General features: G+C 36.7%; 2 protein-coding genes and 1 pseudogene across 2 annotated transcripts in view; 1 reads left to right on the top strand and 2 right to left on the bottom strand.

The window, feature by feature from the left end:
• The window catches only part of LOC134279230 (protein angel homolog 2-like), a 128,680-nt gene that overhangs the window by 12,179 nt on the left and 92,672 nt on the right, over positions 1–23,829 (bottom strand). The gene's annotated exons all lie outside the window — the stretch shown is intronic.
• On the top strand, positions 156–4,498 carry LOC134279244 (DDB1- and CUL4-associated factor 4-like). The gene is made up of 5 exons (XM_062761600.1): positions 156–296; positions 1,252–2,082; positions 2,357–2,524; positions 3,048–3,162; positions 4,024–4,498. Exons 1-5 carry the CDS (start codon positions 156–158, stop codon positions 4,212–4,214), a joined length of 1,446 nt encoding a protein of 481 aa, XP_062617584.1. The 3' UTR covers positions 4,215–4,498.
• On the bottom strand, positions 9,091–10,220 carry LOC134279214 (uncharacterized; annotated as a pseudogene).

Raw genomic sequence — 23,829 nt, 5'->3', positions numbered from 1 at the left:
CAATGCGATGCGAAAATGCGAAAGCGCAATCTCTGAAAATGAAAGTAGAATGTCAAAAACGAAAGTAAACAGTTTCTGTTCGTCTTCACGCTCTTGTCTGTTGTCAGCTATGAAACCAAGGCATCCCAAATCTAAATGGAACAGAGGTGGAAAAGATGATGATTCAAATAGCTACAGACATATGGGGAAGGGGAGGAGGAAATGGCGAACGAATCGACGTCCGAATGCTGACTCAAACGGTAAAAGAACAGGGTCAACCGTGGATAGCAGAGGAGAGGGAGGAGAGGGCAGCTCCAGTACCAGAGCGTCCACAGACTATGATATCTTTTTATGTTTCTGTGTATTGTAAACAATGGAGTATCACTCTAATCACTGTAATCTGTTGAACAGTTGAAATGCCATGTTTGACAATTCCTCTTTATTTATTTATTTATTTTTTTTTTACATTAGGCCTACAAATTAACTGTGTATGTTTTTCAAAATAATTCTTACATAATACATTTTGTAATTATTTTTATGGACAATTTAAATTAAATGTGGTTGAACTTTGCACATGTATCCTGGCAACCTCAAGGTAATTTTCCATTTCTTATCAGAGTACATCTTAAAACCTTTTTTTAATTTCCCAACTTTTAAATTTTTTTTTTAAAGTTAGTGTGTAAAAATTAATTTATAATTGATATTTACAATTTGAATGAAAATTTCGCCAATTGAAGGCCAATTGCCTGACATACATGTCAATTTCCTTGAGTAATTTGTTGTGTCCAACAGTCAGTACTCAGTATGCATGCATCTTATGAATGTGAAATGCACTTTGAATTTCTGTGTGTGCCAGGCACAAATATGAAATTTGAAACTTTTAACAATTTACTGTATACAGGGAAATTTTTGCCCCCGTTTTATTTTCGCCCCTTTCGCCCTCTCCTTGATTGGGCGAATTTAAAACGGGGCGAATTCAAATTACACAGCATAATTTCTTAAACAGAACTATGACTGCATGGGCGAATTTAAAACGGGGCAAAATTGTTTACAAATTTAATAGGGCGAAAATAACAAGGGGCGAAAATAACCCTGTATACAGTAATTATTCTTCAAAGCAGTCCATTATGTAAATTATCCCATGTTTCCACTTTCCCTAGCTGACATTATAACCTATTAATAACAACAAACAGTAATTCCTTAATTATATACAATGACCAATGTACACCTAAATGCTAAAATTTGTTTAATGCACATGTAATCAGTAGCTAAAAAAATGTTCAATTGCTCTTTTCTTTAACTTGCATACAAATACCAGGGTTTTATTATGACCCAGAGAAGAAAAAATACTTCAAAATCCAGCCTAATCAATTCTCCAGCCTAGGACATACCATAACAAAACAGAACATAGAAAAGAAAGCAAAGGAGGTGAAAAGGAAAGAAAACCTTAACAGACAGACAGACAAATTGCATACTCACCATTTCCTTGACTTAATAAGCAGACAGGAGATAGGAAGCCTCAGTAATTGTCAATTTCAGAGATATTTCATTCATAAGAGAATATCTTGCATTGATAATAATTCTACTCAGACAATAGTTGTGCCATCAATTCATGGAATTGTGGAACATCCCAAAGTGATGGGATTAAATTCAAACTCTGATAAACTTATATCTCTGTGGGATCTTACAAGTAGTTTAGCCAAGTTTATAAATATCGCAGATGTTTCAATGGCTAATTTTGGTGCTATAGAAATCGATTTTGAAAATTCAGATCTGAGTTTATGTGCTGGCGCATCTAGTATTTTTTGGACAGAGAAAAAGAAATCTCTACCCCTTCATTTGTTGTATACCACAGTGCCTTTCATTGGTAACACTAGCAGCACTGCGTACATTTGTAAGGTCTCTAATCAAGGCATGTGTGGGACCCCAATTTCTTACAGTATTGGCCAGAAATACATTTGGTGTTGTGCTCTGGACTCAGACTATAGGAGGTTCTGTATTGGATGTGAGAAAGGGGCCCTACTTATAGAGGTAGAAACCCGCCGACTCTGGGAAATCTACTCACATAAAAGTGATGTGTTCAGTACGACATTCACCCATCAGGTAAATTAGAGATATATAACATACAACAAACTGACAGAGTACATGTAAATGAAAATATAGTTATTTACTATAACTTTCACAGAATTCTTAAACATAATTCCATTGTGATCTATTATGCATATTTATCAGAGACATTTGGGGTTTCCTATAACAAAACATGGACCTTCTCATTTCTATGCATAAGAAGGGGGGGTTATAATATTTTGTGATCTCAGTGCTCACATTCCTCTAGTTTGTACCCTTATTATATCATATCATTTAAATTACAATATAGAATCCCTGTCTCCTGTTTTGTGGCAACATGAAGGGGCATATATTGACCCGGGACACTCGGAGCCACCCAGGTCGAACATTCACTGAGCTGAAAATGAAAGGCCTTGTGACAAGTCTACAGCTGACACAAGATGATGTCCATCTCTTAGCCAATGATGCACTTGGAAATGTATGTATTATTCAGATGCATTTGAAAAACTTACTGGTAAATTAACAGAAATCTGTGCCTTATAATCATATACATTTACCAGGTACTGACTAATGATGCACTCCCAGACCCCCTTCTATTAAGATTTTTTAAAGTATAAAAATCATGTTAAGGTACATTGATACTCTGATAAGAGAGATAACTCTTAATGACACAAATGTCTATTATTCCTTTATAAATTTGTCAAGTTTAAGTGCCTTTTTTTTTTTCAAATATTGCCCCGCTAGCCATGCTTTAATTGTTTGTCTATTATTCAGCACATACATTTCCTTTGGAAAATCATAAAAGTTAAAGAAAAATTTCATATGAGTGAGCAGAGGGTTTATGAACCTTAATGTGGTAGTTTTGTTAAGAATGTTTGGGCTTTTACATTCAACAATTTTGTCGGGGGATATCCAAATTCTTTCATTTTACAGTTTTAAAACAAATATGTAAGTGAGTGTAGCAAATTTCAATAGAACAATTTTTTAATCTCTTATTTAAGGCATTACTTTGGGATCTTCGGATGAAGAAAGTAGTGGTGGAATACAGAGGCATGAAAAATGAGGGTACACGCATCCCTGTCCACATGGATGTTTCAGAGGAGTTAGTTTATGGATGTAAGTATAATATTTTATCATTTTTATTATGTTGTCCTATATTTTTAGCTCACCTAAGCTGAATGCTCAAGTGAGCTTTTCTGATCACATTTTGTCTGTGGTCAGTAAGTTTGTCTAGGTGTCTTTCCCTCTGTAAACTTTTCACATTTTTTGACTTCTTCTCCAGAACCATCGCTCCAATTTCAACCAATATTACCACAAACCATCCTTTGGTGAAATTGAGTCAGATTTGTTCAAATTAAGGGTTATGTCCTTTTTCAGGGGGTGGGATAATTAAAAAATACTGAAAATTTTGTGGCATGTCTTAAAAATCTTCTCAAAAACCACTGGGCCAAAAAATTTAAAGTTATAGGAAACCTTCTTTACGTAAATAGATACAAATTTGCTCAAATGACGCCTTGAAGTAGGGTAGGGCCACAATGGGGGATCAAAGTTTTAAGGATATATAGGAAAAATATTTAAAGACCTTCCTCTTAAGAACAGCAAAGCCATGTTTAGTCATATTGATACATGGATGGAAGTATCTTCAGAATGTAGATTCAAGTTTGTTCAGTGGTGACCCCTTGGGAGTTATTTATTCAAATGATGATCCTCAGGACAAGGTTGGGCCACAACAGGGGATCAAATTTTTACAAATATATAAGTAGGGATAAAATCCTTAAAAATCTGCTGCTCAAAAACAGCAAAGCCATTAGTAATACTGATACAGAAGCATGCTCAGGTTGTCTATAATTCAAGCCCTCCCTTTTCTCTGTAAATTTTTTCCTAGCTAATGCCAAGTGCTTAGGTGAGTGATATGGCCAATGGGCCTCTTGTTTTTATAGGTATAGTTTTAATTTCAACACTATGTATTGGTTTCAGGTGATTTAGAAGGCTACACAAGGTTTTGGTGTAAGAACTCAGGACGACTCCTTAGAACCATTCCTTCTCCAGTGCCCTGTTCCTCAACATGTGTACCAGTGGTTTTGTATTCTGATAGATGGGGAAACAAAGCTGGCAACTCTGCACTGCTGTTAGGATCCGGCAACAAGTTGTACATATATAAAGTGTGAACAGCTGTTAGGATCAAGCAGCAAGGTTTTCTTGTATAAAGTCTGATTTGCTGTTACGATCAGGCAAAAAGTTATATATGTATAAAGTTTGAACTGCTGTAAGGAGCTGGCATCTACTGGTAATCATTAAAGTATAAAGTCCGTACAGCTTAAAGTCTGAACTGCAGTGAGGAGCTAGCAATAACTTACAAGTTTGTATCTGTATGACGTTGGAACATTAAACAAGAACAAGTTTTATTTGTAAAAAATTTTAACATCTTACCAAAATATAGTGATTTGTTTTATTTACTTTTTTCCACATCATCTTATTTCTGCAATTTTATTACAGTACTGTGAGAAAAGATCTCCTTATTACAAGAGAATACCAAATAATTAGAGAAAATAATTTAGTTTATTGCAAGACACCTAGTTATTTGCTGGTAATTACAAGATAAATTTTGTAAATACCCATTACAAGATATTGAAATTACCAGCAAAGAAAGATCACTTAATCATGGTTTATTGGGGCCAATATTTTTTACTTGACACTAACAATTATATGTAAGCTTCAAACAAAGAAGATTGATGAACAAGGCATGCAAATTTTTTCACTTCATGTTTGTTGCAACATAGGCATTCCGGCCACTTGTTCACCCATCTTCTTTATTATCACTTTCTTAATTCTTTATACATGTTAATGTCTCAATATCAATTTCCAAACAACCGTCTGTTAAACTATTAGTGTAACTAGCAATACAGAATAATAGCCAACTGAGAAGGAAAATTTTTTGATACGGTTGAAAGTTCTATGGTATCTCATGGTATCACTGAAATTTGTAATGGCATGAATAAGGAAGTCCCAACTACTTTTTCTCGAAGCATTTGACCCATGAAATGAAGATATCTCCAATCATCCAATATTTCAAAATTTTTCTTGGTCCTATCAAGTTTGAGATAACAAGGTTTGACTGTATTTGTGGTTTAACTTTCACATTACCACAGAAAAGTTTTTAGCTCACCTGAGCCGAAGGCTCAAGTGAGCTTTTCTGATCAAAATTCATCCACTGTCTATCCTCGTTGTCATTGTAAACTTTTCACATTTTCATCTTCTTCTGAAGAACCACTGCATATTGCCATTTTGCACCTCCTATTTTATTTCTTGATCTGACACTGATTTTGGGTTTCCCACAACAAAACATGGACACTCCCATTATATTCATATGGGGGGCGGGGATATCATTTAGTGAACTCATTGTTCACAGTACCTCTACTTTTTTTTTGAATGAATGGTGTTGCTATGGGTACTAAAAAATAGAAATTTCTTTAAAATACTTTCAAAATGCATCTCCTCCTACAGTTTTGGTTTGATTTCAATATTACTTGGCACACAAGTAGAGTATATTAAGGGACATAATTTATTTTATTGCTGCCTGTTGCAAAGTTTCAAAACCAAGCACTGCTTTTCATTTGGTACACGTTCAGACCAGTAGAGCTACAGTCTCATCAGAGACTTTTTTGTTATTGCTGTTCTTATTATTTTTTTTAAATAAATTTGGAAGTAAATTGGACTTCCGATAACTCCCATACATAGTCCCATTCACCATCTTATGATATATTAAATTATTTTTTTTATTTAGTTATTTAGCTAGGAGTATGAAGTGTGGTTTTGTAATATGGTGAAGTTTTATTTACTCTAAGTTATTACATTGTATCACTTCTGTTATACCTAGAGAAGTGTAAACAAAAAAACAAAACTTGAGGAAAATCCATGATTCAATGTTACAAAAATATTAATCAGTAATACTTTGTCCAGACTATTTGACATGGCACAAAAATAGATCATCCTGAAAGATTTTAAAGGACTGCCTCGATGCCAGTTAACATTAATAAAAGGTCTGAATAGGCCTATATACATGTACAATTGATATTTTACATAATCAATATACTTAGAAAAGATATTATTTAAATGCTCAGAAACATTTACTAATGTTGGGTTTAAAAAAAATGTTGAGGTCACAATTCTTACATGAAAAGGTTTGAAATTTTAAATAAAAAAATGATATTATATTAGTAACATTGTGGAATCATTTTAATTCGTTGTGGTCAGTTTTCGTGGGCAGTTTTTCTTGTTTTTGGGGACGTAGTTTCGTGGTTTCCTCGTTTTTGCCATCGTCGCAAACCACGGCCAGTATGTACGATCCTCTCCCATTCTGGAGCTATGCGGACTTCGGACCGTGGCTTGAGACGATGCATTTTTGCTGTAATTATGAATATTCCTTATAAAATATAAATTCACATTTTATTACGGTATAAGAGGTGCTGGAAAATAAAACTTCAGCAGACTATAAAAGCAATGGCTGGTAGCTTTTCTGTTTTAAAACACTATCAACCAGACAGTGAGGCGCAGTGGGGAGAGCGTTTGCTCTGAGTCGTTTCTTACGTCGAAGCTTTCGAATCCACTGCGGGATGTGAACATCATGATCCCCTCCTGGAATTCAGGCTATATACAGTGAGACTTTGGGGAACCCTTTATTGGACCCTTACCGCCGCAGGGACGTAGCAACCGGGGGGGCAGCCCCCCCCACTTTTTTTGCCAACAATACTTTTACTATAGAAAATGTTCATTGAAAGGCTGGTTGCCCCCCCCCCCATTGTAACTCAGACTTTATACTAAAGTAAAGTAATACGAAGGAAGGAAAAATAGTATTGTAAGCTTTAAAAATGGATATCGAAAGAAATTGGTAGTGTAAAAAGTTTGCCTCTAACCCCCCCCCCCCCCCCCCCCCCCCCCCGGAAATAGGATTTTCAATTTTGGGCAATTTTCCCTTTTTTTTTTTTGGCTTGTAAATTTTTCAGATAAGTAAAAAAAAATTTCAGTGGCTGGCCCCCCCACTTTTAAAATCGATGCTACGGTCCTGCCCCGACTATAGTGAAAATTCCCCGTCCGAATTCGGTTTGGATTTAAAATATCAAGGGAAGAAAGTCTTTATTATCGTGATCTGTCATTGTTTACTTAGGCAAGAAATCACAAATGTTTTAATAAAAAGAAATAATGGGAGATTGACTTTATGATCAAACAGTACAACAGATTTTCTTTCTTCTTTTTAAACTGTTTTGCTATTTTAGATTTCACATTTTCCTTTTTTTAAACTAAATTTGGCTTTGAGGGGAAAATATGTTACACTGAAACAAAAACCTAGTGAAATTAACTAGTGTGTTTCGTAAAGCGTTGGTCGTGATTAGTAAACTTTCAGTTTACTGGTTAAGATAGTGAGTTGTGGAGCGGGGGTCGTATAGATACTTAGATACCTAGTGAAAGTTACTCATCAATTCCAAATTTACTAATCTTATCTAGTAAATATACCAATACCTGGTAAAACTACTATTAAGGTAGTGATTGTATGGACAGTGAATCTACTAGTTTTCTTCGTGACATTAACTAGTTATTTTTTACAGTGTATAGTTTGATTAAAAAACTAAAACAAGAGGCCCATGGGCCACATCGCTCACCTGAGAAGCTTTGACCATTCTGTTCTTTACCAGATTTCCCCCTTGTAATACATAATGCATCCCCACCCTACCCTACTGATCATAATTTAGACATTTTTCAGCTTTTCCAGCTTCATAAGTTTCAGCTTTTCTGGCCCAGTGGTTCTTGAGAAGAAGATTTTCAAAGATTTTTCCTATATATTTCTACGTAAAACTTTGATTCCCCATTGTGGCCCCGCCCTTTCCCCGGGGGTCATGATTTGAACAATTTAGAATCTACACTACCCCAGGATGCTTCCACACAAGTTTCAGCTTTTCTGGTCCAGTGGTTCTTGAGAAGAAGATTTTCAAAGATTTTTCCTAAATTTATTTCTATGTAAAAAACTTTGATTCCCCATTGTGGCCCGCCCTTTTAGGGGTCATGATTTGAACAATTTAGAATCTACACTACCCCAGGATGCTTCCACATAAGTTTCAGCTTTTCTGGAGTTGGTTCTTGAGAAGATTTTCAAAGATTTTTCCTATATATTTCTACGTAAAACTTTGATTCTCCATTGTGGCCCCGCCCTTCCCCCAGGGGTCATGATTTGAACAATTTAGAATCTACACTACCCCAGGATGCTTCCATATAAGTTTCAGCTTTTCTGGCCCAGTGGTTCTTGATAAGAAGATTTTTTAATGACCCCACCCTATTTTTGTCTTTTCTTGATTATCTACCCTTGTGAGGGGACTTGGCCCTTTATTTTAACAATTTAAATTCCCCTTCACCCAAGGATGCTTTGTACCAAGTTTGGTCAAAATTGGCCCAGTGGTTCTTGAGAAGAAGTCGAAAATGTGAAAAGTTTACAGACGGACGGACAAACAGACGGACGGACGACGGACAAAATGTGATCAGAAAAGCTCACTTGAGCCTTCGGCTCAGGTGAGCTAAAAAGACAGGGGTTTTTTTTTCATCAGACAGTTTTGAACAGTGGTGAAACGTAAACTATTTACTATCTACCTTAAAAAATTATGTTACAGAGAATGCATAATAAAAATGTCAGTGAAATCAAGAAAAAGGTCTAAGCAGAGGGGTTTTCGGATTTAAGCCCCCCCCCCTACAAAAGATAAATGAAATCAACAACTAGCACATGCATTTACGTAAAATCACTTTCAAAAAAATTCCTATAAAGGCTTGGTATCATTAAGTTCTGAAGATCGAAATCATTAAAATAAAGGACATAGATGCAAAAAGTTTTATTTTAAAAAAAAATCAAAGCTAATAAAGAAGTTTTTAAATTTTTCTGATTTTTTGAAAATCATATTTGGAGACATATTTTGATTAATATCTAACTTTAAAGATTTTCTTCACGGCACACCGTCACGTGCCATTAAGGAAACCAAAAAAAGTTTAATTGTATTAAACTCAAATTGAGAAAAACTGGACAATTATCTACTGCAATAAAAATGTTTTGGACATTTAAATAACTGTCAGGTATACATTAACCGGGAAGTAGTCTGAGATAAATTCGAGTTTCGCCGTTGCCGTCAGTCCGCCTTGTTACTTGAAATTGCGCGCCAGAAGGGTAAACTCTTTCTTCTTCCTCATACATAGCGAACTGTTCAATGTTTCGTGGTTGCCACTGACAAATACATGTATTGTCAAACTCAAGAAGTGTAACATTTGTAGACGATTGTTCTTCTGGTACACTCGTTGGAAAAGGAATGGCTTTGTCGGGATCCATGGAACTTGACACGAAGGATAACCAAGTGAACTTCACCCCCTTTTTGTACTTATCTTGGTGATCTTTTGAAAGGAGCATTGTTCGATATGTTGTTTTCGATTCCTTCTCTAACTTACGCCAAAACATCAGTAGAAGTTGGTACATCAGAATGTATGGCCCCAAAGCCAAATCTTCTGTAGCCATGTGATCTTTGACGCCTAAGTGCAGTGTTAACTCGAGTATATAATCTTGTATTCTCATCTGTATATACATTAACGATAGTTTTGAAAAATTCCTCGCAACTTTTGCAATTCTTTATATCTTCGCTATAGTCCGTACAAGCTAGAAAAACTGACTCAGCGAGCTTGTCGCGGACAGTTTCCCACCTATTTGTGTTCTTTATTCCCTCAAAAATATCTTTCAGGACAACTACCAATGGCTTCGAAGAATCAATATCAGATGGGTGAAATGTATTTTTATAAGCCGCTAATGTTAGTCGAAGTAATCCAAGTTCTTGGTTTTGTATCTCTTGACTGTACACATGAAAAGTGTCAACATTTTGTTCTTCTATTCCGCATACAAAGTTGTGCAGAAGTTGAGAAACGCCATTGTATTTGAATTTTTCTGCTATCTCAAATGCCGTTAGTCCTCCGTCATCCCCGATTTCAGATTTACCTTCTTTTGCTCTTCCATAAGAATCTATGGCTGTGAATTGAAGTAATTTTTTGACGACGTTCGTATCATTCCACCAAACAGCTTGCTGCAGCACTGTCCATCGACGGTTTTCTGGACAACAGTTTAACATCCAAGATTTTTTCTCATTCATTGGATTTCCAATGATTTACATACTATGGGCAGCGGAAAGGGCATAAATTACCATAATGTGAAAACAAACAATTATTTTAATTTCAATGACCATAAAAACTTAACAAATGATATACAATGCATAATCAACAGACGTTTTCGCACAACAAATATACATTAAAGCAAAACCAACGACCAAGTAGGTAACAAACATATATGAATGCAAAACCAACAATCATCTTTGCAGTACAAACGTACATAAAAACACGACAAGCAAAAAAACTTAACAAACGTGCAAGCGGTAAATCTAGTCTTCCCGACTCCCGACGGTCCCGGTTTTTGTTTTTTGTTTTTTTTTCTTGGGGATTTCCCTTTTGTCGGCGCTAACAAAGCTGAAGTACTAGTACCTTGTGGATAAATGAGAATCTTTTATACAACTTCCTTTTTAGCTCACCTCAACGAAGTTGGGGGGAACGCTTATCTGATACCCTCGGCGTCGGCATCGATGTAGTCGTCGGCGTCGGCGTCCCAGGTTAAGGTTAAGTTTTTTGGAGCAGTTTTCTTTTTAAGTACTTCTGTGTCCCATACTGATTAGACATGCATGGAAGATGGTTTTAGTGTGTTTTATTGTACCAGACAAAGTTTCAGATGCTGCAATTTCAGCAAAGGAATTACCAGGTTAATGTTTTTTGGAGCAGGTTAACATTTTTGGTGCAGTTTTTGGTGTGGGTTTCATTTCCAAGTAACTAAAGCCCTATGTTGACCAAACTTGCATTGATACAAAACTCTAAGGATGCATTTTGCTTCGGATGCTGAATCTGACCTACATTTTCCGGTTGAGTGAACAGGTTAAAGTTTTTGGTGCAGGTTTCATTTCCAAGTAACTATAAGCCCTATGTTGACCAAACTTGCATGGATGATACATCTAAGGATGCATTACCGGGCTTGCTTCGGATGCTGAATCTGACCTACATTTTCCGGTTGAGTGAACAGGTTAAAGTTTTTGGTGCAGGTTTCATTTCCAAGTTGACCAACTTGCATGGATGATACATCTAAGGATGCATATTACCGGGCTTGCTTCGGATGCTGAATCTGACCCACATTTTCCAGTTGAGTGAACAGGTTAAAGTTTTTGGTGCAGGTTTCATTTCAAAGTAACTATAAGCCCTATGTTGACCAAACTTGCATGGATGATACATCTAAGGATGCATACTACCGGGCTTGCTTCGGATGCCTGAATCTGACCTACATTTTCCAGTTGAGCGAACAGATTAATGTTGTTGGTGCAGGTTTCATTTCCAAGTAACTTTAAGCCCTATGTTGACCAAACTTGCATGGATGATACATCTAAGGATGCATACTTCCAGGCTTGCTTCGGATGCTGAATCTGACCTACTTTTTGTGGATGAGTGAAAATGTTAGTTTTGATGCATGTTTCATTTCCAATAAACTATGAGCCCTATAATGAGCAAACTTGCATGGATTATACATCTAAGGATGCACACTAATGGACTTTGAGTCGGATGCTGAATTGGACATACATTTTTCAGATAATAGACAAGGTAAAAGTTATGGTTGCAGGTCTATTACCAAAAACTATAAGGCTTATATAACATTGTATAAACCAAACTTGCACAAATGCTGTGAAGGCCGAAGGCCTTCTCAGAAGATTTGATCACGTACCGACCCACTTCAATTCCCATTGAAGTTTATAAACTTGTTATTTATTACTTATATATACATTTGAGACAGACAATTGAGTATTTTCGAATTTAAATTATTGCACTAACCGTCCGTCGTAGATTTTGAAAAATGACGCAAGGTGTAAATCGGCTTGCATGGCGGTTACGCTTCGAATGCATTAGGCTAAGGAATCTGTTTCGAAGGGAATATTTTTTGAAAGGCTACTTGTGATCAGTAATAGTGAACAGATTGTTGTCTGGGAATATTTTTATTCGTGAAAAATGATAATCGATGCTGAAAAGACACAAGAAACACGTCCGAAGTTTGATGATAAAAAGTTGGAGGAATTTCGGTCGCTGGAAAGGGATGGATGGATCCGATGGATTGAGACACTTGTCCGAGCGAGTTAATTTGCAGTTTGATCAAAAACATTCTACGGTTTCAGTAACTAAAGGCATACTTATCGTAAAAACACTGATAAACACGGAGACACTGGCAACAGCTTTACATTGAACTACGAAAACGCCGAGGTGTTTGGCAGCTGTTCATGGCATAATTGCAATGATATTTTTCAACAGATTTACACATTTATCGTGATTAAAATTTAAAGATAAAATAAAAGTTTATCATGAAAATTTAACCAAAGGTCTACCCCCAAAAATAAATATGAACGTTAGAGACTGTGCAGCTGACAAAAGTGAAGAAAAATGTAAACAAACGCTAGGCTCCTAGTTTTCTATGTACACAGGTTGAATCGATAGCCCAAAAACTGTATGAAAAACTTGTTTACATTTTAAATAAAATAATTATCATTTACTTGCTTATTTTGTTCATTTTTATACATGAAAAGCTAGTAGAGCAGGTCATTTTATTTTATAATTTATGTACCGGTAAATATTATTGCGCCGTGTGATTAGGTCACGTATTGACCTCTGACCTCTGACAAACTTCATACAGAATTGAAGATATTTTCTCTCTGTATGTTTATATAATAGAGAGATACCACAAATGTATATATATCGAATTAAAGTCCCTTTCTTAAACCGAAAGCTTTAAAAGACTAAAAGACACTTAGTTAGTTAATTCAGTATTCATTGTCTCTTTCACTTAAATTGCTTGAACTTTATTCAAAGCAATATGATATTTGATAATTTTACTTTGCTTAAATTGAAAGCGAAACCAAATTATTTATACAATTTCCACTGTCTAAAATTTTTATTATGTAGCAATTTCATAAACAGACTGGGCAGCAGGCATAGCCTATATAAGCCCCCTCCAGCTTAAATTGCTTTAAAAATTTACCCTTTTATTATACCCCCACTTGAAAAGTGAGAGGGTATAGTGATCAGGATGTCCGTCTGTCTGTCCGTCCGTCTGTTACGCTTTGGGGTATACCCAGTTCTGATCCGCAACTCCTTTTGTACTGCCAATTTTTAGCTCACCTGAGCCGAAGGCTCAAATGAGATTTTCTTTTCAAAATATGTCCGTTGTCTGTCGTCATTGTTGTTGTCGTCGTCGTAAACTTTTCACATTGGCATCTTCTCAAGAACTACTGGGCCGATTTCAATCAAACACAAAGTATCCTTGGGTGAAGGGGAATCAAGTTTGTTCAAATGAAGGGCCACATCCTTTTCCAAGGGGAGATAGTACGATTCTCAGTTAACATTGAACTTTCAGTAGGGCGTGACTTTCTCGACACATCTCTCAAATGGCGAACAGATTCCCATTGGTCAAGAAATTAATAAGATCAAGAACTTTAAATTGTTCTTGACAACGATGAGACGACTTAAGCTCCACCTCTCTGCCGTGCGAAATGCTGTGATTTGATCATTGACACACTCGTTGACATTATCCGGAATATATACTAGTTTTTGAAAAGTGAATGAAAGGCTGTGTAATTTTCAGACGCCAATTATGTAACGTCGAGAATACCACGCCTTACTGAAAGTCAAGGTTAACCGAGAATTGTACTAATAACAAATTGGTGAGAAATTAATGGCATAATTTTAAAATCTTCTCAAGAACCACTGGGCCAGGAAAGAGGAAACTCATGTGGAGTCATCCTCAAATAGATCCAAGTCTATTCAAATCATGGCCCCTGGGGCTAGGATAGGCCAACAATGGCATATCAAATTTTAACAAATGAATACATGTATATAGGAAAATCTATTAAAATCTTCTTCTCAAGAACCACGTGGCCGAGAAAGATGGAACTCATGATGTGGAATCATCCTTAAGTGGTGTAGATTCAAGTTTGTTCAAATTATGACCCAAGGTGTTGATCCTGACGGCGAGGAATCGAATCACAATGGGGGACGTGGGGACGGTCCTTCGAATAAAACCGAGGTCCAGCGTCGCAGTAGGTGCTGACACGAAAGAGATCCCTCACAGCTCAATGTCCCTCATCGCCGAATATAGGTCATAATTTGTAGCCCTCCAAAGGCGAGTGGTGGTGACTCCATATGAGTGAAAAATTCTCGAGAGGGACGATAAAACAACATACAATAAAATCTTGACACTTGGGGTAGGATGGGCCACAACGGACGATCAAAGTTTTGCATAGCTATATACGAGATAATAAAAATCTTGAAATATCTTCGTCTTAAGAACTGTAAAGGTATAATTGATTTTATTTATATGGTTTCAAGCATCCTCAGATAGTGTAAATTCAATTTTGTTCAAATCATGACCCCGGAGTTAGGTTGGGGCTATAATGGGTTTTGCATGGGAAAATAACGAGAAAAAAAATCTTCTCAAGAACTGCAAAGCTATGATTGGTCTTATTTATACGGAAGCATTTTCAGTTGGTGTTAATTCAAGATTCACAATGAAGGATCACAGTTTTAAATAGAAATATATAGAAAAATCTTTAAAATTATTTTTCTTAAGAACAGCAAAGCCATGATTAGTGATATTTTATGGAAGCATCCTTGCAAAAGAAGTTCACTTCAAAGATAACTCTAAAGGTGAACATCGAGGACAGAGGTGATGCGTTCCAAACAAACAGCAAACGCCATTACACTTGGAGAGCACAACCTTTTCAGATGTAGACTCCATTACATACTTAGAAACTTTGGCACAGCCACTGGTGGAACAGATGAAGACATTTGTAATAGCAATTAATAAAGCCAAGCCATCTTCCCAGGGGTAAAGCCTGTGTGGACAATTTAGCACTATCCACACAAATAAAACCCCAAGATTCACAATGTTAAGTCTGTGCTTTTCTGCGGGTCAATGATTCTTGAGAAGATTTTCAAAGATTTTTCCATATATATTTCAATGTAAAATTTGGGTTCCCCGTTATGGCCCGTCCTACCCCCAGGGATCATGATTTGGACAATTTAGAATCTACATTATTCCAGGATGCTTCCATATAAGTTTCAGCTTTTCTGGCCTAGTGGTTCTTGAGAAGAAGATTTTTTAAAGTTTTTTCCTCTATATTTCTATGTTAAACTTGGCAAACCCGATTGTGGCCCCGGAAAACTCCGAAGGTCATGATGAAGAGACAATTTAGAATCTACACACCAGGAAATAACTGAAATAAGTTTCAGCTTTTCTGGCCCAGTGGTTCTTGCGAAGAAGATTTTTAAATGTTTTTCCCTATATATTTCTATGTAAAACTTGGATTCCCTATTGTGGTCCTGTCCTACCCCTGGGGGTCATGATTTCTATAATTTAGAATCTACACTACCCCAGGATGCTTCCACAATAAGTTTCAGCTTTTCTGGCCCAGTGGTTCTTGAGAAGAAGATTTTTAAAAGTTTTTCCCTCTATATTTCTATGTAAAAGTTGGATTCCCTATTTTGGCCCTGCCCTACCCCCGGGGGTCATGATCTGGACAATTTAGAATGTACATTATTCCAGGATGCTTCCACATAAGTTTCAGCTTTTCTGGCCCAGTGGTTCTTGAGAAGAAGATTTTTTAATGGTCCCACCTTTTTTTGTATTTTCTTGATTATCTCCCATTGGAAAAAGACTTGACTCTTGATTTTAACAATTTTGATTTCCCTTTACCCAAGGATGCTTTGTATCAAGTTTGGTTAAAATTGGCCCAGTGGTTCGTGAGAAGAAATTGAAAATGTGAAAAGTTTACAGACGGACGGACGGAGGGATGGACAACAGGTGATCGGAAAAGCTCACTTGAGTTGAAGTGATCTAAAAACCATTTAGTCATATTGACATGTAAGTATCCTCATGAAGTGAATATAAAAATTTGTTCAAATCATGACCCCTTGGGGTAGGGAGGGGCCACAATGTAGGATCAAATTTTTACAAATTAATATATAAGAAGAAAATCCTTTAAAAGGTTTTTCTCAAGAAAAGGAAAGTCATATGCTGTATGCAAGAAAAATATTAGCCATGACATGCTGCATAGTTTAACAAATATTAGCCATGACAAACGCATTTTATACAAAAAATTCAAATATTAATATTTTTCCATTTTAAATCCGAATACATGAATCACTGTTAACTGTAATTGACTAATCATAGGGTGAGTTAACTATGAAATTATTTAAAGTCCAGGGCAAATAGATTCTTGGGGTCAAATGCAGGTATGGGTCTCGACGGATGACACTAAATGTCACTTGGTGTCATCAAAAAATTCTCGAGTTAATGCCCACCGTCTCAAATAGGTTCTGCCAGCAAGTCACATGACACACCTCGTTTGTTGACCCTGGAAATGCTTCGGTAGCTGAGTGACAGTGGCAAAAGGCGAGTCTCCAGCGCCTTTAAATACTAGTAAGTGGAATCCGTGACTAGGGGAAGGAAAACCCCAAGAGAAAACCACTGGTCCTCCGGGTCCAGGGGGTTGGGCATGGGGCTAGCAACTCCGTCCCATAAAAAAAAGTGTATGCTACACAAACCGCAGCACATCACATCAAGTGGAAGATGGCTTTCAAGAAGAGCTCATGACGTGTTCAGGTGAAAGCCATCAGGAAGCCAGTTCACCGACAAATTTTCTGTCGATTAAGGCAAAAACCAGGATAGGGACCTAGAACATCAGAACCCTATACGAGGTAGGAAAATCTGCCCAAGTAGCCAAGGAAATGAAAAGATATAACATCAAAGTACTTGGATTATGTAAGTAAAGTGGAATGGAAGAGGACGAGTCTGTCTATCATCAGGGCCCACTCGATTGGGACCCTTCTTATTCCAGAATAACCATTCTGTCTGCTCGATTGGTTTGGTAGGGTAGACTTAGAAGGCCTTCTCAGCCTTCCACGTCAGAGATGGAAGGATAGCTGAAGGATAGCATTCTAATATGGCGTCATGCGGTTTGGTGAAAACTAGGGGGATTTTTATTATTGTAAATAAACCAAACTTAAAACAAAATACAGTTGCAAAAAAGTACTCCTATCATGTATGAAGGGTAATTCATAATTTACCATGTAATATGGGATGCAGATTTGAGCCGTAAATAGGTCCCTGATTTGATCATAATCAGGTTGGTAGGAAACGTAAATTCCGCTATGATGGTGGTATCTCACTATTATAGTGAAATTACGCTATATTTTCTGCCGTAGATACCCTCAGTTTCATCCGATACCATGCAAGGTGTTTGAACCGCAAGTCATGGTGGGTATTAAAATGATCAAAAACTGTCATGCTTGCATGTTTTGAATTTTAATAAATTTTCTACCGTTGCGTTTAATAATGCGAGCACTCTTTTTTTTTAACGGAAGTTGCATTTTTAACATAGCAACCGATGATTACAGGGTATTTAAGCTTGTTTGAATCTTTTTATTCCTCATTAAAGTGCACAAACTGGTGCTTGTTACAATTGTTAACTCGGACTGGAAAGGGTTTATGGAATTAAACAAGAAAAAGATTATTTCTGTCTGCATGGTTACGGGTATGGAGGCCCGTTATGGTAAACGTTAAAACCTATTATTATAGGCGGCTGCTCCGGCCGATCTTTTTGTGGTTGTGCTCTATAGTGCACATGGGAAATGAGAAGTTATTTTTGTAATAGTTCAGTAAAATAATTCTTCATTGATAACATGTAGAAAATCATTAGTAAAATTTGCTTTAAACTAAATATTAATTGTTGTTATAATGTTTCAATTTCATTGTCATTTCTCATCAAGATATTTGATAATTTTTACTATGTAAAAAGAGTTTACAAAAGGTACTATATAGATATAAAAGGAAATTATGATTTTCCTGATAGTAATGACGTGGTACATAGTGCATGGTTAAAAAAAATTGAAAAAACTCTTCAACAATTAAAAATTGTTTTGAATTTGTTACAGCTGCGAATGATACAAGGATACTTTTGTTTCTACATTTTGCAAAGAGCCTTGCAGCACAGCCTATTCTGCGGAAACCAAGGGCATTGTCACGTGATAAAGATCCAGGGTATCTGCACGTGGTTCGGTCTTTTTAATTTTTCACTGTCTTCAAATCAATATAAATAAATAATTGAAAAAAGAAGTAAATAGAGATGTTAATGCATTTGCTCATCAGATTGACTCATCGATGTAATTAAGTCATTGATGAATAATATTAAGAATTTATTGAAGATGAAAATATACGCTTCTAAAGATTATAGTTCAGCTTTGAATATCTTGTGCTTCCATTGCATGGATGTGCTTTCAAAATTGTGAAAATAATTTTTTTAACAAATGCTAAACTGTTAGCGACCGATTTGATGCTTTGCATCAATTTTTAATTATTGAAAATTTGTATTGAGTCAATGATATTTTAGACACTTTTTGCTGAATATTGAGCAGTGGCGATTGGTTATTTGATGTTTCCTTGTGGTTTAAACAACAACACTTCGGTATAAATCTATAGAAGTCTAAAAAATTGATACTCTTAGTGCGACGTTTTGCGATATACTTTCATTTCATATGAATATATTTAGATTTATATATTTTTCAAATAACAAACAAGAGGCCCGGGGGCCACAGCGCTCACCTGAGCACATCGGGCTTGAATTTACTCCCCCCCCCCCCGGCGTTCATCATTTGAACAAACTAGAATCTACACTACCTGAGGATGATCATGATTCCATATAAATATCACTAATCATAGCTTTGAAGTACTTGAAAAGAAGATTTTAAAAGGTTTCCCTATATATCCCTATGTAAAACTTGGGTCGGCCATTTTGGCCCCACCCTAGCCCCGGGGGTCATGATTTGAACAAACTTGAATCTGCACTACCTTAGGATGATTCCACATGAGTTTCATCTTTCCTGGCCCAGTGGTTCTGGAGAAGAAGATTTTTAAAGATTTTATTTATATATTCCTATGTAAAACTAGGGTCCCATTTTGGCCCAACCCTTGCATGATTTGAACAAACCTGAATCTACACTACCTGAGGATGATTCCACATGAGTTTCATCTTTTCTGGCCCAGTGGTTCTTGAGAAAAAGATTTTTAAAGATTTTTCCTATATATTCCTATGTAAAACTTGGGTCGGCCATTTTGGCCCCACCCTAGCCCCGGGGGTCATGATTTGCACAAACTTGAATCTACACTACCTGAGGATGATTCCACATGAGTTTCATCTTTCCTGGCCCAGTGGTTCTAGAGTAGAAGATTTTTTAAAGATTTTTCCTATATATTCATATGTAAAACTTGGGTCGGCCATTTTGGCCCCACCTTTGTCCCGGGGGTCATGATTTGAACAAATTTGAATCTACACTACCTGAGGATGCTTTCACATGAGTTTCATCTTTCCTGGCCCAGCGGTTCTGGAGAAGAAGATGTTTTAAAAATGCCATTAATTTTTAACAAATTCATGATTATCTCCCCTTGGAAAAGGGCGTGGCCCTTCATTTGAACAAACTTGAATTCCCTTCACCCAAGGATACTTTGTGCCAAGTTTGGTTGAAATTGGCCCAGTGGTTCTTGAGAAGAAGATGAAAATGTGAAAAGTTTACGACGACGACGACAACAACGACAACGACAGACAACGGACAAATTTTGATCAGAAAAGCTCACTTGAGCCTTCGGCTCAGGTGAGCTAAAAAGAACCTAAAGCTATTTCTCTCAGATTTTAAAGTTAAATCGTTCTTGCCTAAGTGCATAAACATCAAAATTATCAAATATCTTGATGAGAAATGACAATGAAATTGAAACATTATAACAACAATTAATATTTAGTTTAAAGCAAATTTTACTAATGATTTTCTACATGTTATCAATGAAGAATTATTTCACTGAACTATTACAAAAATAATATCTCATCTTCCATGTGCACTATCTAACACAACCACAAGAAGATCGGCCGCAGCAGCGGCGACCGATAATAATGGGTCTTTACGTTTACCATAACGGGCCTCCATACCCGTAACCATGCAAACAGAAATAATCTTTTTCTTGTTTAATTCCATAAACCCTTTTCAGTCCGAGTTAACAATTGTAACAAGCATCAATTTGTGCACTTTAATGAGGAATAAAAAGATTCAAACAAGCTTAAATACCCTGTAATCATCGGTTGCTATGTTAAAAATGCAACTTCCGTTAAAAAAAAGAGTGCTCGCATTATTAAACGCAACGGTAGAAAATTTATTAAAATTCAAAACATGCAAGCATGACAGTTTTTGATCCTTTTAATACCCACCATGACTTGCGGTTCAAATACCTTGCATGGTATCGGATGAAATTGAGGGTATCTACGGCAGGAAATATAGCGTAATTTCACTATAATATAGTGAGATACCACCATTATATAGCGGAATTTACATTTCCCCCCAACCTGATAAATATTTTATTTTTTTTTTACATGCTCTTTAATATTCTTCTGTCTCAGACACTTGATGTTTTAAATCTTTCTTTACATAAATAAAAAAAAAATTCCCAATACTATTATATTAAATTAATTTTTCCACTCTTAATTATCTCAAGTTTCCCTTTCGAACTAACATTTAATGCTTTAAAAAAACGGATTCAAATTCTTGAAATTCAACAACTGCAGTAATTCAAAACATTGCAGATAATATTCCATCCTATTCAATATCCTTCTGAACACTCGATTAAGACATACATATTCCAACCCTTCCAACATTCCCCTCTCCTTCTAGAAGGGTCCCAATCGAGTGGGCATAGAGACCATAATTTACTCAGAACATGAGGAACAGGACCATGCACACACTCAAGGGGTTGCCTTTATGATGTCACCAGATGCAACAAAAGCAATGATAGCATGGGCAACAAAAGCAATGATAGCATGGGAACCAGTGTCTTCAAGACTAATGTCAGCCAGCTTCAATTTCAAGGGAAGGAAGGTAACCATCACTCAATGCTATGCAACAACAAATGCAGCAGAGGAGCAGGAGAACGAAGAATTTTATTTTGCACTACAGTCATTGATAGACCGTGAACCCCGAGGAGATATAAAAATTGTGATGGGAGATTTGAATGCAAAGGTGGGAGATAACAACACAAACAAAGAACTCATCATGGGAAAACATGGCATCGGTAACTAAAACGAAAATGGATAACTTTTTACAGATTTCTGCAATGATCTAGTTAAAGGAGGTACTATCTTTGCTTACAAGGAGATACACAAGACAACTTGGATTTCCCCCGATGGAAAGACAGAAAATCAAATAGATCATATCACCATCATGCAAAATTGGATAAGAAGTATGCTAGATGTCAGAACAAGAAGAGGAGCAGACGCAGCCTTAGATCACCTACTGGTTATAGCTACGCTGAGGATGAAACCCAGAGCATTCAAGGATAAATCTAAAACACTGCACTACAAGTTCAACATCCAGTTTCTTAAAAACAAAGAGAAGAGAGATGAACTCAATATAGCAATAAGCAACAAGTTTGAAGCACTAGAGTGTCTGATAGACACATCCATAGAAGATCATTGGGTAGAGCTCCCAGACACTTGGAAAAGTGCATGCTGTGAAATCCTAGGAAAGAAAACGAGGGAGTACAAAGAGTGGGTGACAGCAAGATCATGCGGAAAAGTGGAAGAAAGGAAAGAGCTAAAGCAAAAAATAAACCAATGTAAGAATACTCAACAAATGGAGAAACTGAAAACAGAATACAGAGAAACAAACAAACAAGTCAAAAAGAATGCTAGGAAGGACAAAAGACAGTTCATCCATGACATGAATGAAGAGATAGAGAGAGCAGCCAGACAGAACAACATGAAAAACCTCTGTGAAATAACCAGAACACTCTCGGGGAAGAATGTAAACACCAACTGCCCAGTGAGGGACAAACAAGGCAAAATTATTACTAGTGATGTAGGACAAAGAGCAAGATGGGTGGAGCACATTGAAGAAGTTCAAAATCGACCACCACCACCCAGTCTTGCAAATATAGCACCATGCAATGAAAGAAGAACTTAACATCAATGCAGGACCACCATCTAGAAAAGAAATCACAAAGGCTATAAAGACACTGAAAAATGGAAAGGCAGCTGGTCTAGATGGTATCCCTCCTGAGGCATTCAAAGCTACTCCAACAAAGTCAACAGAGATGTTACAACCACTTCTGCGAAAAATATGGGAAAAGGAAAAAGTAACAGATGCGTGGAAAACAGGCTGCCTGGTTAACCCCCTTCCCCGCAGTCACGCATTTTAACGCATATACCATTTCCTATTTCTAACGCAAAATCACGTATATACCGTTTCCCCGCAATCACGCATTTTCACGCACTTTAAAAAGTTAATTTAATCCTTACTTTAATGATTATTTCCTTCTATTTTATACTTGCAAAAATATGATCAAATAAGAAAAGTTATTTTTGCATTGAAATATAGCGTCATAATATTATTTACGCTAAACTTTAGAGAAACGTGTACCACGCTAAAAGGTGCTTGCGGGGAAATGGTAAATTTCTGTTTCCATGACGTGAACATTCAGTGTATGTTGCATAACAGTACAGTAAGTTGTAAAGTGTTGAACTACCTAAGAAAGGAGACCTGTCGCAGTGTGGAAATTGGAGAGGCATCATGCTTTTGTCCATTGCCAGTAAGATCCTAACAAGAATAATGTTAGAAAGAATGAAAGGAGCATTGGACAAGAAGCTGAGATCAGAACAAGCAGAGTTCCACCAGGACAGATCATTATCATTGAGCAGTCCATTGAATGGCAGTCCCCTCTTTACTCAATCTTCGTTGACTTTGAGAAGGCCTTTGACAGTGTGGATAGGTCAACCATTTGGACATTGATAAGGCATTATGAAATTCCATCAAAGTTCATAAGTATCATCAAGAATCTGTATGACGATGCCACCTGTCATATCATCCATAATGGGAAGCATCACAGATCCTTTCAATGTGGAAACAGGAGTAAGGCAGGGCTGCATCCTTTCATCTACCATATTTCTGATAGCCATTGACTGGACCATGCAGAGAACAACAAAGAGCAGTAAAAATGGAATCCAGTGGACCTGCACAAAACAGCTTGAGGACCTGGATTTTGCAGATAACATTGAACTGCTCTCGCACAAGCTACAAGACGCTCAAAAAAAACTTTCAAGATTGGCATCAGAAGCCCAAAAGACTGGCCTTGAAATAAATATGAAGAAAACCGAGGTGTTGAGAATTAACAACAAACGAGAGACACCAATTCAGTTAATTGGGAAGAACATCAAAGAAACTGACAGCTTCACCTATCTTGGGAGTATTGAAAACAAGGATGGTGGAGCAGATGATGACGTCAAAAGCAGAATTAATAAGGCAAGGCATGCTTTCCATACCCTCAGACAAATCTGGAATTCTAAAGCTCTCTCCATCAACAGCAAAATCAGGATTTTTAACACAAATGTTAAAGCAGTTCTCTTGTATGGTTCCGAGACCTGGAAAGTTACTAAAACAATAAACAGCAAATTACTGTCTTTTATCAACAAATGTCTCCGCTATATCCTTAACATCAGATGGCCTGACACCATATCAAACAACAGCCTATGGGAGAGAACCAACCAAAATCCTATAGATATTGACATCAAGAAAAGAAAATGGGGCTGGGTAGGACACACCTTA

The sequence above is a fragment of the Saccostrea cucullata genome, unplaced genomic scaffold (assembly GCF_032062105.1).
Source record: "Saccostrea cucullata isolate Sc308-1 unplaced genomic scaffold, CSIRO_AGI_Scuc_v1 ctg604, whole genome shotgun sequence".
In the NCBI taxonomy this organism is placed as follows: domain Eukaryota; kingdom Metazoa; phylum Mollusca; class Bivalvia; order Ostreida; family Ostreidae; genus Saccostrea; species Saccostrea cuccullata.
This window is presented reverse-complemented; position numbering and strand designations above follow the sequence as displayed.